Source organism: Gopherus evgoodei, chromosome 8 (assembly GCF_007399415.2).
Source record: "Gopherus evgoodei ecotype Sinaloan lineage chromosome 8, rGopEvg1_v1.p, whole genome shotgun sequence".
Classification (NCBI taxonomy): domain Eukaryota; kingdom Metazoa; phylum Chordata; order Testudines; family Testudinidae; genus Gopherus; species Gopherus evgoodei.
Genome location: NC_044329.1, coordinates 107,947,625 through 107,963,493, shown reverse-complemented (window position 1 = coordinate 107,963,493; position 15,869 = coordinate 107,947,625). Strand labels below are relative to the sequence as shown.

Genomic DNA, 15,869 nt, shown 5'->3' with positions numbered 1-15,869 from the left:
CTGTGCATTGGCTTGGTTTAACTTTTTTATTTTCTAGTCACAAGTGTGAGAGGGTGAATGGGTTCAGGGTAGTTTGGGTTCGAAAAACAAAATGAAAGATTGAGCCAGAGCTGCTCCTCGAATGCTCAGTAACTGCAAGATTCCAGCAGACATTAATAACCATTCGACTGCAGCTTAAAGTCCTCAGAGTCTGTAAGGTGAACAAGAATGTTGTTTTAAATGTGTCCGGTTCAGTGGGCTAGAATCAGGTAAGATACTCCTCCCTCCCCCTTCTTTATCCCTTTCGTCTATAACCTCAGTGTTGCTGAGTTTGTTTCCCTAACCCAGTTGCACTATGAAAGTGGCATGATCAATTCTACCTTGCTTGGAGGCGAGGGGTGTCAGAGCCTCTACTTTGTTAGCTCTGCTCCTGCACACAGTGTGAACAGCACTGCCAAAGAGTGCAAGCACTGTTCTGTACAACTTTATTTCAAGCTATCGCTATCGATTTTACAGCAGTTCCTGGGCGCTCATTACATCACACTAATGTAGTCAGCGAAGGCCTGCGAAGAGTCCCATGTGTTGCTGACCACGCTGCACACAGCTCTGAGCCGCCGAAGCGCCTCTTGAGCTGTTGCAGCATCTTGGTCCAACCAGTTCTGAAAGAGGCGGAGGTGGGTAAACTTGATCTGCCCACCTCTCTGCAGGATGTGGCTCTCCAGCTTCTTTGCAAACTCCAGGAGCCCGTCGGGCTTGATGCAATTTGAGCTTTAAGGGGGTAAAACAAGAGGAAAATGCAGTTAAGATCATAGGTGCCTACAAGTTAACATTCATTTGAGGGGGAAGCGTGTGCTTGTTCGCAAGCATCACAGTAATAGTGGTAGGCAGTAGATACCACACAGCTTGACGGTATCTGATGGAGACAGGTCATGCATAAGAGTTGGTTATACTCTGCCTCTATCGAGGGCTGTACTGTTCCGTCCATTCTCCCAGCAGGTGGCAAGCAACTGAACAAGCACTGGTGCTTTTGTTATTAAATGCATTCCTAGCCATTTAAAACGGGGGCTTGGATGCTCCACAATGAAAGATGTTCGTATTTCTTTTTCTTCCCTTACCGTGTATGCAAGGATACCTACCTTTGAGAATGCTCAAATCCTCAGTAGTGGCAGCAAGGTGTTCCCTAAAACAATCTTAGCTGAAGTGGTATCAGCTCAGCTAGTGTCCAGAACTATGCTCAGGATTTACCCTGCTGCCTGGAGCACTGAAGTATAAGAAGGGACGTGACTGGAGAGTACTATGGTTGAGGCAGCAGCATACCTGACGTCCAACTGGCAGATGGAAGAGGATGAATCTTCAGAGAAAATGTCAGCTAAGGCAACCAACCTGTGATTCCCTAATGACAGGAAAACACAAATTACATGTGAAGCTGCAACCACTGAAAGTGTCAAAGGAAGGAGGGCGGCGCAGCACCAAGGCACGCAAGCGGCTTCAGTGCTGGCCCATTACTACTAGAAACTGGGCTGCCCTCAAACACCACCAAACAGCAAAAGCGTGAAAGTCACTAAATGTTGGGCTCATTCAGAGTTGGGGGGGCCTAGCACTGAGAGAGATTTGATGGGTCCATTACAAGTCCCCTGAGCCATTCAGTTCCTCATCCTCACTACACCTTTAACTGTTACCTGAACATTACTAAAGCAAGAAGGTTTTGTAGGAAATCATTAAAGAAACCTGTAATGTCAAAGATTTAGCTGCACTGAGTAAGCCAATGCAGTGTCCGCATGTTCCCCGCGGCGAGAGCTAGTGCTATCAGCTTTATTTCTAGCTATTCTAGAATCAGGCCATTAATCTTCCACATCTGGAATCCAATCTCTGGCAGTGGCCAAAATCTAGCGCTTCAGAGAAAGGAGGGGGGAGGGAAATCCCATCATGCACCTGGATAATTGTACAGTGTGGCACATCGCTGGAATGCCCTATCTACCCCCACGAAAAAATATTCATTCCACAAATACCACTCTTAAACACAGCAAGTGTTATACTCATTGGTAGAAGTTGGTCAGCTATAGCTCTGACTACTATCCTGGTTGCATTGACAGTACCTACCAAGTCTGTTTCCAGGCAATTTGAGGCTCTTCAGAGTTGAATTTCTCTTCACTATTTGGATTATGTCAGATAGAAACTCAGCGGTGCAGCTTTCAAATAGCCGACAAAAGGAAAATGTAATTTCTACCAAAAAAATACACACAGTGATAGATGTACCTTTGGCCTCTCACCCCACAGTCAGTAAATTATTTAATTACATATTGCAGATCGCTTTGGGGGCCCGGTGTAAGAACTGAAACCACCATTGCTAGGTACCTAGTTACAATATGCGTAAAATGAATAGTGTAGGCAGGACCCTTAATGGTGTTCTGTTACCTGGGTAAAACCCTGATCATATCCCTCAGTTATATGACCTGATTATAGGGTTATAGCGTCATGCATGTTATGTCCAACAGCCAAGACCTTAACCCAGTTGTTTTGTATTGCAGACTGGCTTCTGAGCTTTACCGCTCCTTAGCCACAACCCAGGTGCGTTCTCATTCCCCCCCAATTCACACAGCTCCTTCCCACTCCTGAGAATGAAACTGTTGGACAAATCCGCATTCCCTAGGATCACACACTGACTCCAGCCTCAGCCCCACCAGCAGTCTGTGGTGCAGCACTTGTGGGTGGGCAGATGTTCGCTGTACCTTGAAGGACAGGGTCCTGCAGCAGGAGGAGAACTTCCTTCTGGTAGTCAGCAAGGTTCACATCATGGAAACTCAGTCTCTTCAGGCCTGGATTACACTCTGCAAGATGGACAAAACCTTACTGATCAGATATCGTGTGCCTGTGTGTCAAAAGAGACGAGCTACCTGCTAAGGAAATCCCAACCACTCAGCTGGCTGTCCTGGATAAGTAACAGCTCACCATTTACAGTACTTAAACTTACAAATTTAGGGCCAAATCCTGCCTTCAGATTTATGTGATACAGGAACTCCCAACTCCCCACGGTAATTTTCACTGAAACAAAAATGGGAAGAAAATCCCTACTGCCTTTTCCATTTCTCTGTATCCACGTATCGCGCCAGGTGTGTGCATCGTAGAGACAAGGAGGAGAGTAAAATTTTCAAAAGCCCTTAGGTGCCTAATTCACTTTTGAAAATGGGACTTGAGTATGTTAGGCACTTTTGAAAATTTTACCTAGCGCTTACAGTCCAAAGCAACAGACATGCAAAGGGTTAGGGCTGGTCCACCCTAGAAAGGCTTTGCTGAGACAGCCATGCCAGTATAGCTATGCTGGTGGAGCCCCCTACTGGAGATACAACTTATACCAGCATAAGAAAATCTATAGATAAACTGCCTGCCTGAACAGTTTTGCAGGCATAGCTGTGTCTACATGGGTTTTTTGCCAGTGTTGCTATTTCAGTCAGTGGTGTGGAATTTTTCCGCACACCTGCGTGAGACAGCTATGCCCACAAAACTTTGTAGCATACACCTGTCCCCCTAGACAATACGGGTGGGAAAGGAACAGGGAGGCCCCTAGACAAGCTGCTCACAGGAGACCATGATATGTTTTGTCCAAGAAGCTCACTACGCAGTTTTATCATGTTACCTTTGAGTGCCTGCAGAAGGAGCCCAAACTCCAGGGGACATGAAATGGTAGCACTGTCCAGGGACAACTGCTGGAGAGACCTTGAGGCTTTCAACACAGGCAAAAGGAGACTGGTCTGCAGAGGTTCTCTGGGGAATCGGATCTCTAACTGTTCCAGGCAGCTCTCTAAAGGGAGGGGGGAAAAGATGTTTGTCTGCAAACACTTTGTCTCAAAAATGTCTGATAAATGCATCTGGATCCCAGAGGAATTAAGTTATCCATCGTAATTATTTGCCATTTTAGATTTGTAGAATGTACCCATCACCAGTGTCTGGGTGCATGGAACAATAATGAATATACAGACTTTGGGTAAAAGTTCCCTATGTGACTTAGGCACCTCAGTCTTTTTAGTTTTCAGTAGGACTTATGCTCTTAACACCTAAATCACAGTTGAAAATTTTACCCCCTTATCCACAAGTAGCTGAATCAGACTTTCATTCCAGGACACAGTTCTTCACAGATCTCGTTCAAAGCCAAAAGCCTGCGGCTTGGTCTACACTTAAGTTATACCAGCATAGCTGTGTTGATCAGGAGTGTGAAAAAACCACCCCGACTGACAGTTACACTGACCAAACCCCCAGCATAGAGGCAGCTGTGTTGACGGAAGAGTGTTTAGCTAACATAATTCAGGGAGGTGATATTCCTATGTTGACAGAACAAGAACTTCTGTCAACAGAGGCTGTGTCTTCACTAGGGGATTACACTACAGGCTCTGCTGCCATAGTCCCCTGGTGTAGAGACAGCCTCTGCTGCCATAGATGAACGGGCCTTTTGCCATGCCCTGAAGACCAACAAATCTGTTGAAAGAATGGAGGCAGTGGGTCCCTGCCCTGCCACAGCACTTAGACAGAAATCCCAGGCTTGGCAATTGCCTTGCACTTGATCTCAGCTATCATGATGGTGAACAGGTTTTTTGGTTTTTTTTTCTGACTGACATCAGCCAACCTCTATAAGGCCTTATATATCACAGTCAATAGCATGAATTGCACACACAAGGGAACAGGAAGCCAGCATAGCAGATCTGGACCACACAGGTAAGCAAGCCAACAGCCACTTTTTGCACTGACTACAGGTTCTGCCTGGCCTTGTTAGGGCTGACATTGTGTTTGGTATTTGATGTGACACAATTCAAGGTGTTCTGTCCAGGAGCCCTGCAAAGTTGTGCCATGTCAGAGGATACAACAGACTGGAGGCACAATCAATCTGGAGGTGGAAAATTGTGAAAAGGTCTGTGACCATTCCTTTGTGAGTCAATCACCTAGTTACGTGCAAACTGGGCCAGGACTTAAGCATAGAATCATAGAATATCAGGGTTGGAAGGGACCTCAGGAGGTCATCTAGTCCCACCCCCTGTTCAAAGCAGGACCAATCCCCAGACAGATTTTTGCCCCAGATCCTTAAATGCCCCCCCGGACTGAACTCACAACCCTGTGTGCAAAGGAGGTTGAACTTATTGCTTTAAACAAACAGCAAGATCTCATTTACTAGTCAGCATCTATAATCTACCTGGAATTTCTGCCTCCGAGCTCGAATGCCCTTCTGGCCTGTTCCCCTCCAGCTGGTTTTTGAGATCAAAGCTGACCGAGAGAGTGTGAAGGCGGGGGAAGGCAGTCAGGATTGACCAAACAAGCTCCACTGAAGGGATGTGTGAGAACACGTCACTCACACGCACCACGCGGAGGCTGCAGTCTCTGCGGTGAGAGAGGGCCCGGAGCCCAGACAGGATGCAGAAGACATTAGCGCCCAGGCCTGAAACCAACATTTCAACAGCAAGCAAGATGGGTGTTACACACAGAGAGCAAATAATTCAGCAAGGCTGGAACAAAGACACAGCCTATATCATCTACACCTTTCTAATAGATCCCAGTGTTGGACTGTTGACCGGTCTCCTCAGGGAAGAGGTAGAAGCCATCACTTAAGTAATTTAAAACTGGACAATACATTAGACAATAAATTACAGGGAACAATCCTGCACGTCAGGGATGGATTAGATGGCCTCTGATTAGTAAAATATGTGATTAACTCTAGGCAACATCTTAAGAACTCTTTTTTCATACATATTGACGTTAGCTATAAAAGATCCACTAGGTCACTTTGTCCATTTCCACTAGCCAGGGCAGAATTCTTCGCAGCAGAGCTTTATCCAGCCTAGTGCAATCTTCTGAGTGATGCGGTTCCTACAATTCCTTTCAGGAACTATTCTATAATCTAAGGCTCTTATCCTGTAACCTGCCCCCACACGGAACTCCACTGATTTCAGAAGAGCTCAGCGTGGGTTCAGGAATCTACCTGCATGCAAAAGTCTGGAGGATCATGGTCTATCCTTTTGCTCTGTCTCTCCCCCACTACTCCTAGTTAGACTCATTTGTCCCTTTAATCTGATGGGTTTACATCCCAGTTCCTTCTCCAAAGCAAAGTTACAGGAACAAAAAAATGTTACAGGATGTTTTTACTCTGCGGTAAAGAATCTCCTCTGGACCCCTTTTATTATTAATAATGGATAATATAGTGGTGCCTAAGGGCCAGGCAAGAATAGGGCCCCATTGTGCTGTACACAGTAGGTCTCTGTTCATTTCTTCCTTTCCCTTCTCTCTCAGCTTGTATCATCTTCATTACTCTCTACTTGCATCTTGCCACCTTTTCTTCTAACACAGACATACCCCTCTCATATTTTAAGCCTGGTTGCTGCTGATCAGCTTTCTCTTGCTTTTTTCCTACTTAAAGAAAGCCTGGCATGGTTTGAAGCGTCCTTGCTACCTACATTTTCAGGGTGAGTTGAAGAGTGCCCAAAAATGTCTGTTCCACCCAACCAAAATTTCAGAGCAGATCTTACCAGTTTTTAGAATTTGGCTTCAGTCAGAAACCAGAGACTGTCAAACATGGCTGAAATTAAAAGTTCTGTTATTACTACTAACCATTGTAAGACAGAACCAGCTTTTCTAAAGATACCCAAGAGCTCAGCAGGTTCCCCAAAGCCCGACAGGTGTCCCCAGTCAGAGGGATGGAGAACAATTCCAGCGTGGAGATACTTCGGAAGTGGCAAGCCGCTTTCAGAGGAATGATTCCGACAGATCCTCCTTCCGTGCAGCCCACATCCTCAAAGCTAGGAGTGTCTGCTGGGGAAGGGGCCCAGTCATCAATGCTTTCCCTCTCCTGGGCATTGCTTTCATAGAGCGACTCTGCCATCTCCTCCTCTTCCCTAGCAACGGCAAAGACAAAATCATAAAGATCTTCTGGGTCTGCACGAGCTCTGCGGTTTCTCCTGGGGCAGCGGCGCTTTCTCCCCACTGCAGTCTTAAACCGTCTATAGGGCTTTTGGAAAGCTGGGCCAACCGAAGACCTTTTTGGTAGAGAAGGAGAAGACTCTCCTTTAATGTAATACTCAGGGGGCACCTTGCAGCTTACATCTTGACATGCTAGGTTTTGCAAAGGGTGGCTCCTTAATCCACAGAGCACTGGAGTTTTAACAGTGCCACTACTGCTCCTGGACAGTTCTATAGATGCTTGAGAGTCTGGATCAGCTTCTTGAAGTGCTACGGCTGAAGCAGCTTGGACCTTCTTGCTTCTTGACTCACTATCACCCCACTGGCTGGTCTCTGATTGCTCAGTAGAGCTGCAGCACAGCTGATTTGACCCTAGCAGGGCACCATTCTCTTGAGTTAGCAGGCCTTGGGCATCAGACTCCTCTCTGCAAAGACTGCAAGGGCTACCCTGGTGCATAAGTGTCTTACCTGGGTGCCAAAACCCAGCACTCATACTCAGAATGAGGACTAAAAGTACTTTGTCAGGAACTGGCCAGGAACACATGGACACCTGGCTGACAGCTCCATGGTGGATCAGATGATGAAGCAGCAAACTTAGTGACTGTCTAATGGACAGATCGGAGGTCAGCAGATGACGGAACTTCAAGGTTCTCAGTGAGCCAGCCAGGTTTTCTAGCACTCTTTGGTTGCGCTCAGCAGTGAGCTCTGCTACCCCCTGCAGCATGTTACAGATGGTGAGCTGTGTAACATGCCGTGAGCTGTGGAGCAGGGGTGAAAAACGACGGTCACTCAGGCGCGGATCTGAAGAAACATCCAAAACTCCATGCAGGACATTTGAGAAGAAAGTTTCAAGGAACTTCTTCCTCCAATTTTTTATGTTCTGTAATAAAATCCCAGAATTAATGGATTTTATCCTCATTTAAACAAGGACACACTGGATGCTAAATCAGATTCTATCCAGGTCAACAGTGACCATAAGCTGTTATCATCTGACAAGTGTTTAGTGGCTTCAGTCAGTATCACAGAAACCACCACTGCCACTCCTCTCCAAGTGGTCATCAGTCTCTGTAGAGGTCAAGGATGTGCCATGGAGACTGAAATACCCTCTCATCCCAACAGGCAGTCCTTTCAGGAAAGTTTGGGGTGATATTGGTGGTAAACAAGCTTATACTGCCACAGCCTGTGCCACATGGATTCCATGTTGCAAGGCAGCATTTGACACCAGCTAAGGTTCTGATCCTAAAAAGTACTGTAGTCTGTCAACTAGAATTGAAGGTCTTAATTAAAATCAGTGGGAGGGCTCGGGGTAGCAGAATCAGGCTTACATACATATTGTACTCCCTCATCATTCAGGCTTCTAATTCAACAGCTTATTCCCATGTGTCTTTACTCCAACATCTGCACAGCAGAAGCTTTACAACTAGGGCATCTGGGGGTAGCACTCACACAGCAATAACAGAGATAGGGGCAAGAATTTTAAGGCCAGAAGGGACCTTTATGATCTTCTAGTCTGACCACCTATATAACGCAAGACACAGAATTGCACGAAGTGGCTCCTGCATCAAAAGCCCATTATTTCTAGCTGAGCTAGAGCATCTCTTTAGTTAGACATCCAATACTGATTTACAGAGACTCCACCCTGTCCCTTAGTAAATTGGTTCCAATGGACAGTTACAATCACTGGTAAAAAAAAAAATTGCACCTTATTTCTACTCTGAATTTGTTCGGCTTCAGCTTCCAGCTGTTTGATCTTGCTACGCCTTTGTCTGCTGGATTAAAGAGCACTCTACTATCAGAAATCTTCTCCTCAAGCAGGTACTTATAGACCAGGATCAAATCACCTCTTAACCTTCCCTTTGTTAAATTAAACAGATTGAGCCTCTTTATTCTCTCACTCTAAGGGAAGTTTTCCAGTCCTCAAGTCATTCTTGTAGTTCTTTTCTGATCATTTTCCAATTTGTCCAATTTTTAAAGTTGTGACATCACAACTGGACACAGTAACACCATATACAGTGGGCACAACACTTCTCTATTTCTACTCTACATTCCCCTACTTATATATTGAAGGATTACAGTTGTTCCCTTAGCCACCACATTACACTGTGACCACATGTTCAGTTGGCTATCCATGACCCCCAACTCCTATAAGTCTGACCTACATTCTTGGTTCTGAAATGCAAGACCTTCCTCGAGCGTAATAAAATCAGAATAAAATAAATTTATTTTCATCCCAATTACATGCACCTTCTTTGTGAGGCCCAAAATGTACAGCACACATGCATACACTCCAGTAGTGGGCTTCATCCTAACATATTAAGCCCACAAAGTGCTACAGTATCTTTCTGGATGAAAAGCTCTATATAAGTACAAGATAAGGTGTTTTTTGGAAAGTTTTGAATACCAGGGTGACATCCTAATCCCTGATCCTGTAAATACTTACACACGTTTAACTTTAGACACTTCAGTAGTCTCACTCAAATCAATGGAGTTAGTCACATGCTCAAAGTGAAAAATATGCATAAGTGTTTGCAAAATTGACGTGAAAACTTTGCGTCCTTTCTAAATTGGTCCATTAGCAACTTTCCAACTCACCTCTGACTTGGGTGGTCTGATTTTCATCACATCGTTCCAGAGTTTGTGCCATATGGGCTGGGTTGAGAGTCCTGAAAAACAAACAATTTTACACCAAACCCTCTATCTCAAAAGGTTTACTCAATTTTCCCTTCTCAGGTTTCACATTGATATTAATTTGAAACAAGTAAGATTAGAAACATGAGTCATCAAATACTATTTTTTGGAGAACATTCAGGGCACTAGATCGATACTGATTTAAAAGAAATGACACATTTTATGTTTGCTAAAGAGGCACTATGAGGTTAAAATAATATTTTAAAAGACATTTCATACAAAAAAATCATCTTTTCCCCTGTTACCTATTACATATCAGATTGTTATTCTTTTAGTTTTGGTAATCTAATTAATTATTATAAATTAATTAAAACTTTTCTGTACTAATCCTGCCTAGGTACTTTTAGTATTCCTCATTTTGGACACTAAATAATAATTTCTCTGTTGAATACTTACACAGAAGTAAAAAGCAGCAATGTTTGTATTGCAAATATTGCAAGCAGAGTTATTATTTACAAAACTATTTCCAGTGGAATTTAAACAATCAAATATACTAAGTATTTCTTGTTTTAGGAACTGAAAATGTCATTTTTAGAAAGCCAAAGTTTGAGATTAAATTTGACTTGAAGGTGTTTTTAAAAAAATATACATTGGGGATTTTCAATGAATTCTCATCTATTTAAACAGACTGGATGTATCAGATACCATCAGCTCTATTTAATATTATTATTCATCTCATTGTTATTCATGAGCCATGGTCAGCAGCCACTGAAAATCATTATCGTTAATGCTGTTCAGTGCTCTATAAGAAATGTATTTGACATTCTAAATCCAGTTCCATTTAGGGAAAGCATCCACACCAAAACACTTCTCATAGCAGATAGTAATTGTTATTCCTTGTTGACAGTTTCAGCAGAGAGACCAAGAACCAAATAGTCAATGGAGACCAAACAACCCTTCAACTTTAGAGAAGAAATTTCTATGACTAAAACTGACCTTTTTTCAAAGCAGGTTCCTCAATCCTTTCCAGGTAATAGATATTAAGCAAAGGCAGGATGCCTTGGAGTATCTGTCCAGGGAGTGCTTTGGGATGGGGGAAGAGAACACATACAGAATGATTTATAAGTCTGAGAGGTGGACAAGGTTTTGAAAGACAATAAAATAAAATGGAGATTGAAGTTCCCACTAGGGTAATACTGCAGTGCGTGGATTATCATAGAATCATGGAATATCAGAGTTGGAAGGGACCTCAGGAGGTCATGTAGTCCAACCCCCTGCTCAAAGCAGGACAAATTCCCAGACAGATTTATACCCCAGATGCCTAAATGTTCCCCTCAAGGACTGAACTCACAACCCTGGGGTTAAGCAGGCCAATGCTCAAACCACTGAGCTACATGTGCATTTTGGCACTTACACTTAAAGCAGAGACAAGAACCCATCACCGATGCACAAGCTGGTCCAGTTACATTCCATAGTGATGCCTTATTGGCATCAAACCTTCCCCACAAAGACCCTGGGGATGGGGATGTTCTGGTAACTGGGGCAGCCCGCGCTCAGTGTGCTGCCATCCCAGACGTCTCAGACCTAACTCAGGTCCCACCACACATGCTGCATTGGAACAGGCCTGGGATCCGCGCCTCCCCCCAGACAGTTGTGTCATCCCCTCAGCTGGGCCCCCCCAACACACATATCTAAACACTAGGCCAGGGCTAAGCCAACCCCCTTCCCCCAACTGCCCAGGACTCAGAGGCCTGAGCGCCCCGCCCCCCGGGGACAGGCCTGGGGTCCCCGCGCCCCCCTTACCCCAAACCTCTCTCTCCAGGGTCCCCATGGCGGAGCTCACCACCGCCCCACTCAGCTCGAAGAGGCTGGGGGGGCTCCCAGCAGCGGCCTCTCGCTCCGCCCGCGGCTCCATGGCAGCCCCCGCAGCCCTCACTCAGACGAGCGGCCTAGGGGCGGGCCCGACGCACAGAGAAAAACAGCTCCGGGCGGCGCCGCCATCTTGGGAGGGTCATGAGGGCCCGGCTTCCACTTCCGGGTCAGGGGGGAGAGGCGGGATTTCCGGCGGGTGACCCTGGTGAGTCCTTCTGCGCCTGTGAGGGATCCCGCAGCAGAGCAGCGATGGGGCTGCAGGACGAGGAGATGCTGGGGAGCCGCAGTGGGGAGCCCGAGGTGAGGCACAGCCAGAGCCAGCCTGCCCCGAGCACGGCGGGCTGCCCCTACCCCACCGCGCCCAGTCCCTGCCGGGTCCCGCTCATCCCTTGCCGGCCTTCGGGACCCGGCCCGCGGCACAGCGTCCCCCGCGCCAGGTGTGTCCCTTCCCGGCCCCCGTACCCTGCTCATCCCTCCTCCCCTCGGGACCCTGCCTGCGACACAGCTTCCCCTGCGCCAGGTGTGTCCCTTCCCGGCCCCCGTACCCTGCTCATCCCTCCTCCCCTCGGGACCCTGCCCGCGGCACAGCTTCCCCCGCGCCAGGTGTGTCCCTTCCCGGCCCCCGTACCCTGCTCATCCCTCCTCCCCTCGGGACCCTGCCCGCGGCACAGCGTCCCCCGCGCCAGGTGTGTCCCTTGCCGGCCCCCGTACCCTGCTCATCCCTCCTCCTCTCGGGATCCGGCCCGCGGCACAGCGTCCCCCGCGCCAGGTGTGTCCCTTGCCGGCCCCCGTACCCTGCTCATCCCTCCTCCCCTCGGGACCCTGCCTGCGACACAGCTTCCCCTGCGCCAGGTGTGTCCCTTCCCGGCCCCCGTACCCTGCTCATCCCTCCTCCCCTCGGGACCCTGCCCGCGGCACAGCTTCCCCCGCGCCAGGTGTGTCCCTTGCCGGCCCCCGTACCCTGCTCATCCCTCCTCCCCTCGGGACCCTGCCCGCGGCACAGCTTCCCCCGCGCCAGTTGTGTCCCTGCCCGGCCCCCGTACCCTGCTCATCCCTCCTCCCCTCGGGACCCGGCCCGCGGCACAGCGTCCCCCGCGCCAGGTGTGTCCCTTGCCGGCCCCCGTACCCTGCTCATCCCTCCTCCTCTCGGGATCCGGCCCGCGGCACAGCTTCCCCCGCGCCAGGTGTGTCCCTTGCCGGCCCCCGTACCCTGCTCATCCCTCCTCCTCTCGGGATCCGGCCCGCGGCACAGCTTCCCCCGCGCCAGGTGTGTCCCTTGCCGGCCCCCGTACCCTGCTCATCCCTCCTCCTCTCGGGATCCGGCCCGCGACACAGCTTCCCCCGCTCCAAGTGTGTCCCTTCCAGGCCCCTGTACCTTGCTCATTCCTCCTCCCCTCGGGACCCGGCCCCAGGCACAGCTTCTGCCCCCTCCTGACCCCCGCGCCAGGTGTGTCCCTTGCCGGGCCCTGTACCTTGCTCATCCCTCCTCCCCTCGGGACCCGGCCCGCGGTACAGCTTCCCCCGCGCCAAGTGTGTCCCTTCCCGGCCCCTGTACCCTGCTCATCCCTTCTCCCCTCGGGACCCTGCCCGCGGCACAGCGTCCGCCCCCCGCGCCAGGTGTGTCCCTTGCTGGCCCCCGTACCCTAGTCATCCCTCGACCCGGCCCGCGGCACAGCTCCCCACTCCCCCCCAAACCGGTCAGCGTGCGGGGTAGGACTCAGCAATTCAGTTTCAACGGCAACAGTGGAAACGTTTGTGGGAAACAGAACAAAACTGCTTTCTAATGGTGCAGGGGAGACTCTTATGCTGGAGACGTAAAGGATCTAGAGCAGAGGTCGGCAGCCTTTCAGCAGTGCTGTGCCGAGTCTTCAGTTATTCACTCTGATTTCAGGTTTCATGAACCAGTCATACATTTTAACGTTTTTAGAAGGTCTCTTTCTATAAGTCTATAATATAGAACTAAACTATTGTATAAGGTTTCAAAATGTTTAAGAAGCTTCATTTAAAATTAAGTTAAAATGCAGAGCCCCTCAGACTGGTGGCCAGGACCCAGGCAGCATGACTGCCCATGGAAATTTCCACTACATGCATCTGACGAAGTGGGTATTCACCCACGAAAGCTCATGCTCCAAAACGTCTGTTAGTCTATAAGGTGCCACAGGATTCTTTGCTGCTTTTACTAAAACCTTGTGTGTCAGTTGTGGAAATAGCTTTTATACTCAATAGACTCTTAAGTGTGTGTAATGACATAAAGGCTTTCTGTATGGCATAATATAACTAACTTTTATCTGGTATCCCTTTTTTCCCAGGAAGAGGAAGAGGAGGAGGAGGAGGCAGAGCTAGTGGTAAGAACTACTGAAACTTAGAAACTTTTTCCACCAAGGAAAAACTGTTCAAGAAGCATAATTTTTTTATAATGGATGTGAACTATGCTTGTTATCTTTGATTAACCAAACTTGCTCCAAACAAGAGGCTGATGAAATGAACACTTGTGGAGTCTCATTTACTGTGCTGCATACAGGGAATAGAATGAACTAATGTTTAAAGACCTGGTTTCCAGTGAACTTGTAGGTGTACACTTGCATGTGCAATTTTTGTACTGTGGTTACCATGTGCTCAGGCTTATCTGGTAATGTATGCCAGTGGTTATCAAACTTTTTTACTGGTGACACCTTTCACATAGCAAGCCTCTGAGTGTGGATTCTCCCCCCGCCCCCCTTTATAAAAAAAAACAACACTTTTTTCTATATCTAACACCATTATAAATGCTGGAGGCAAAGCAGAGTTGAGGTGGAGGTTGACAGCTCGCGACCCCTCATGTAATAACCTTGCAACCCCCTGAGGGGTCCCAACCCCCAGTTTGAGAACCCCTTGGTGTATGCCAAATAAGTGCTTGTTTGTACATGTGCAGATGTGTGGGGTTTTTATTAGTGTTTCTACGGGTTTGCTGATTATCAGGTCCTAGATATGTGTAGTTTATATGGTGATAATGCTTTCATTTTGAGAACCATGGAGGCTTCTAGCACCACAAATGGTGGTGGGTGGTTTTTGCTCATCTCTTTTTAAAAGAGGTACAGAGCAGGGGGAATTTACCCAGCTGAGGACATGCCCCCTAGCTTAGGGTTTGGAAGTGCATGTGTAGCATTTTATGTAAATGTTAGCTGTTAGCATACAAGGAAACTTGATTTAGAACTCTTGTCTGAACTTTCAAAGCCTAATCGTTGCATATGATTTGCATCTGATCACGTAAGTAACTCTACAAACTGTGTTTAAGAACAAAAAGTGTGAGATCTTTTAACTTGACCCTCAGGATCCTTTAACCACAATCAGGGAGCAGTGTGAGCAGACTGAGAAGTGCGTGAAGGCACGGGAGAAGCTGGAGCTGTGTGATGCGCGAGTGTCAGCAAGGTCCCGCACACAGGAGGAATGTACGGAAGAGCTTTTTGACTTCCTGCATGCCAGAGACCACTGTGTAAGTCCAACGGAGGCTGATACCTAGTCATTTGTGTTGGTTTGCAATCTCTAATGGGACATGACTGAATTAGTGTGTTTTAATTTTGAAGAACTCTGAACCTTGATCCTGTGAGGTGATTTTTTTTCTCTTAAATATTTATTTGTTCCTGCTTTTGAGTTGAAATTCTTATCCCATAGAGTCCAGTAAATATAATGGTTTTAATGAGAGAGAACACTCAGGGGAGTGGTTTGGGTTTGGTTTTTTTAGCGGGCCCTGTGCTGATCAGTATGCACTGTAGTAGTACTGCTACTCAATACAGCTCATCTCTGAAGCACAGGGATTCATTTGAAATATTGACGTTTGTAAAGCAATTCAATATTGTTTTTGTCAGCCTCTAGTAATTGGTTTGAGATACGCTTCTGTAGCCTTCGTAAGTTTGTTTAGAGAAAGACAAAGGTGGGACCATATAGACAATTAGAAAATTATTGGTAGTCAACAGAGACAAACTTCTCTGTGATCAATTCTCTAATTATATTGCTGCTGTTTTAATGAATCTGAGATACAGAAGATAGGGACATAAAGATAGGGAAGAGAGGAGAGAGCGAATATGATGTCTGTCCAGTTCTCAAGACCTTTGTGTTGAGAGAACATGTCAGTTACTGAAAGCTTTCTTCATCTTGCATTTTAGGTGGCTCACAAACTCTTTAAGAATCTGAAGTAAATGTTGGAGCAAGTCCCACCATCTGCCTCCATCATTCAGCTGGAACACGGTGCAGTTTCATTTTGGATTCCAAGTGCTGCTTGCTGCCCATTATTGTGAATGTACAGTATAAGTGAGCAGCATCCTGGCTGTGCTGCGGTGATCCAGGTGCCACCTTGTCATTGCATCTATCTTCCGTGAAAAATGTGCAGTTGTAACAAAACCGTCTTCTGTGGTTTTCCATATTAAACATATTCAAAGTTCCTGTGGAAATGGCTTCACTCTATGACTACTTAATGA

At 47.2% G+C, this 15,869-nt stretch overlaps 2 protein-coding genes across 5 annotated transcripts; one reads left to right on the top strand and one right to left on the bottom strand.

Moving 5' to 3' along the window:
- Positions 1 to 447: 447 nt before the first annotated feature.
- LRRC41 (leucine rich repeat containing 41) lies at positions 448 to 11,556 on the bottom strand. Of its 3 annotated transcripts, none has more exons than XM_030573343.1 (10): positions 11,347 to 11,556; positions 10,540 to 10,626; positions 9,508 to 9,578; positions 6,568 to 7,795; positions 5,159 to 5,401; positions 3,614 to 3,778; positions 2,709 to 2,807; positions 2,080 to 2,202; positions 1,297 to 1,372; positions 448 to 747 (listed from the first exon to the last, which is right to left on the bottom strand). In XM_030573343.1, exons 1-10 carry the CDS (start codon positions 11,456 to 11,458, stop codon positions 513 to 515), a joined length of 2,439 nt encoding a protein of 812 aa, XP_030429203.1. In that variant the 5' UTR covers positions 11,459 to 11,556; the 3' UTR covers positions 448 to 512. The 3 variants fall into 3 exon arrangements, with proteins under 3 accessions (XP_030429203.1, XP_030429205.1, XP_030429204.1); XM_030573345.1 differs by having other exon boundaries at positions 11,387 to 11,479; XM_030573344.1 differs by lacking the exon at positions 3,614 to 3,778.
- A 25-nt stretch (positions 11,557 to 11,581) lies between these two features.
- LOC115656536 (cytochrome b-c1 complex subunit 6, mitochondrial) lies at positions 11,582 to 15,832 on the top strand. 2 transcript variants are annotated; one of them, XM_030573351.1, is made up of 4 exons: positions 11,582 to 11,715; positions 13,725 to 13,760; positions 14,726 to 14,887; positions 15,558 to 15,832. In XM_030573351.1, the coding sequence occupies exons 1-4, from the start codon at positions 11,665 to 11,667 to the stop codon at positions 15,588 to 15,590; spliced, it is 282 nt and encodes a 93-aa protein (XP_030429211.1). In that variant the 5' UTR covers positions 11,582 to 11,664; the 3' UTR covers positions 15,591 to 15,832. The 2 variants fall into 2 exon arrangements, with proteins under 2 accessions (XP_030429211.1, XP_030429212.1); XM_030573352.1 differs by lacking the exon at positions 11,582 to 11,715 and adding an exon at positions 13,098 to 13,249.
- Positions 15,833 to 15,869: the final 37 nt, after the last annotated feature.

Bases quoted from the DNA above. Each gene is read 5' to 3' on its own strand.
- LOC115656536 (XM_030573351.1), top strand. From the start codon at position 11,665: ATGGGGCTGCAGGACGAGGAGATGCTGGGGAGCCGCAGTGGGGAGCCC. The intron at 13,761-14,725 runs GTAAGAACTACT...CTTGACCCTCAG, and splicing joins AGGAGGAGGCAGAGCTAGTG to GATCCTTTAACCACAATCAG. The intron at 14,888-15,557 runs GTAAGTCCAACG...CTTGCATTTTAG, and splicing joins TGCATGCCAGAGACCACTGT to GTGGCTCACAAACTCTTTAA.
- LRRC41 (XM_030573343.1), bottom strand. From the start codon at position 11,458: ATGGAGCCGCGGGCGGAGCGAGAGGCCGCTGCTGGGAGCCCCCCCAGC. The intron at 5,402-6,567 runs GTTAGTAGTAAT...TGTTGGTTTCAG, and splicing joins GCTGGTTCTGTCTTACAATG to GCCTGGGCGCTAATGTCTTC. The intron at 2,808-3,613 runs GTAACATGATAA...TCCATCTTGCAG, and splicing joins CCTTCTGCAGGCACTCAAAG to AGTGTAATCCAGGCCTGAAG.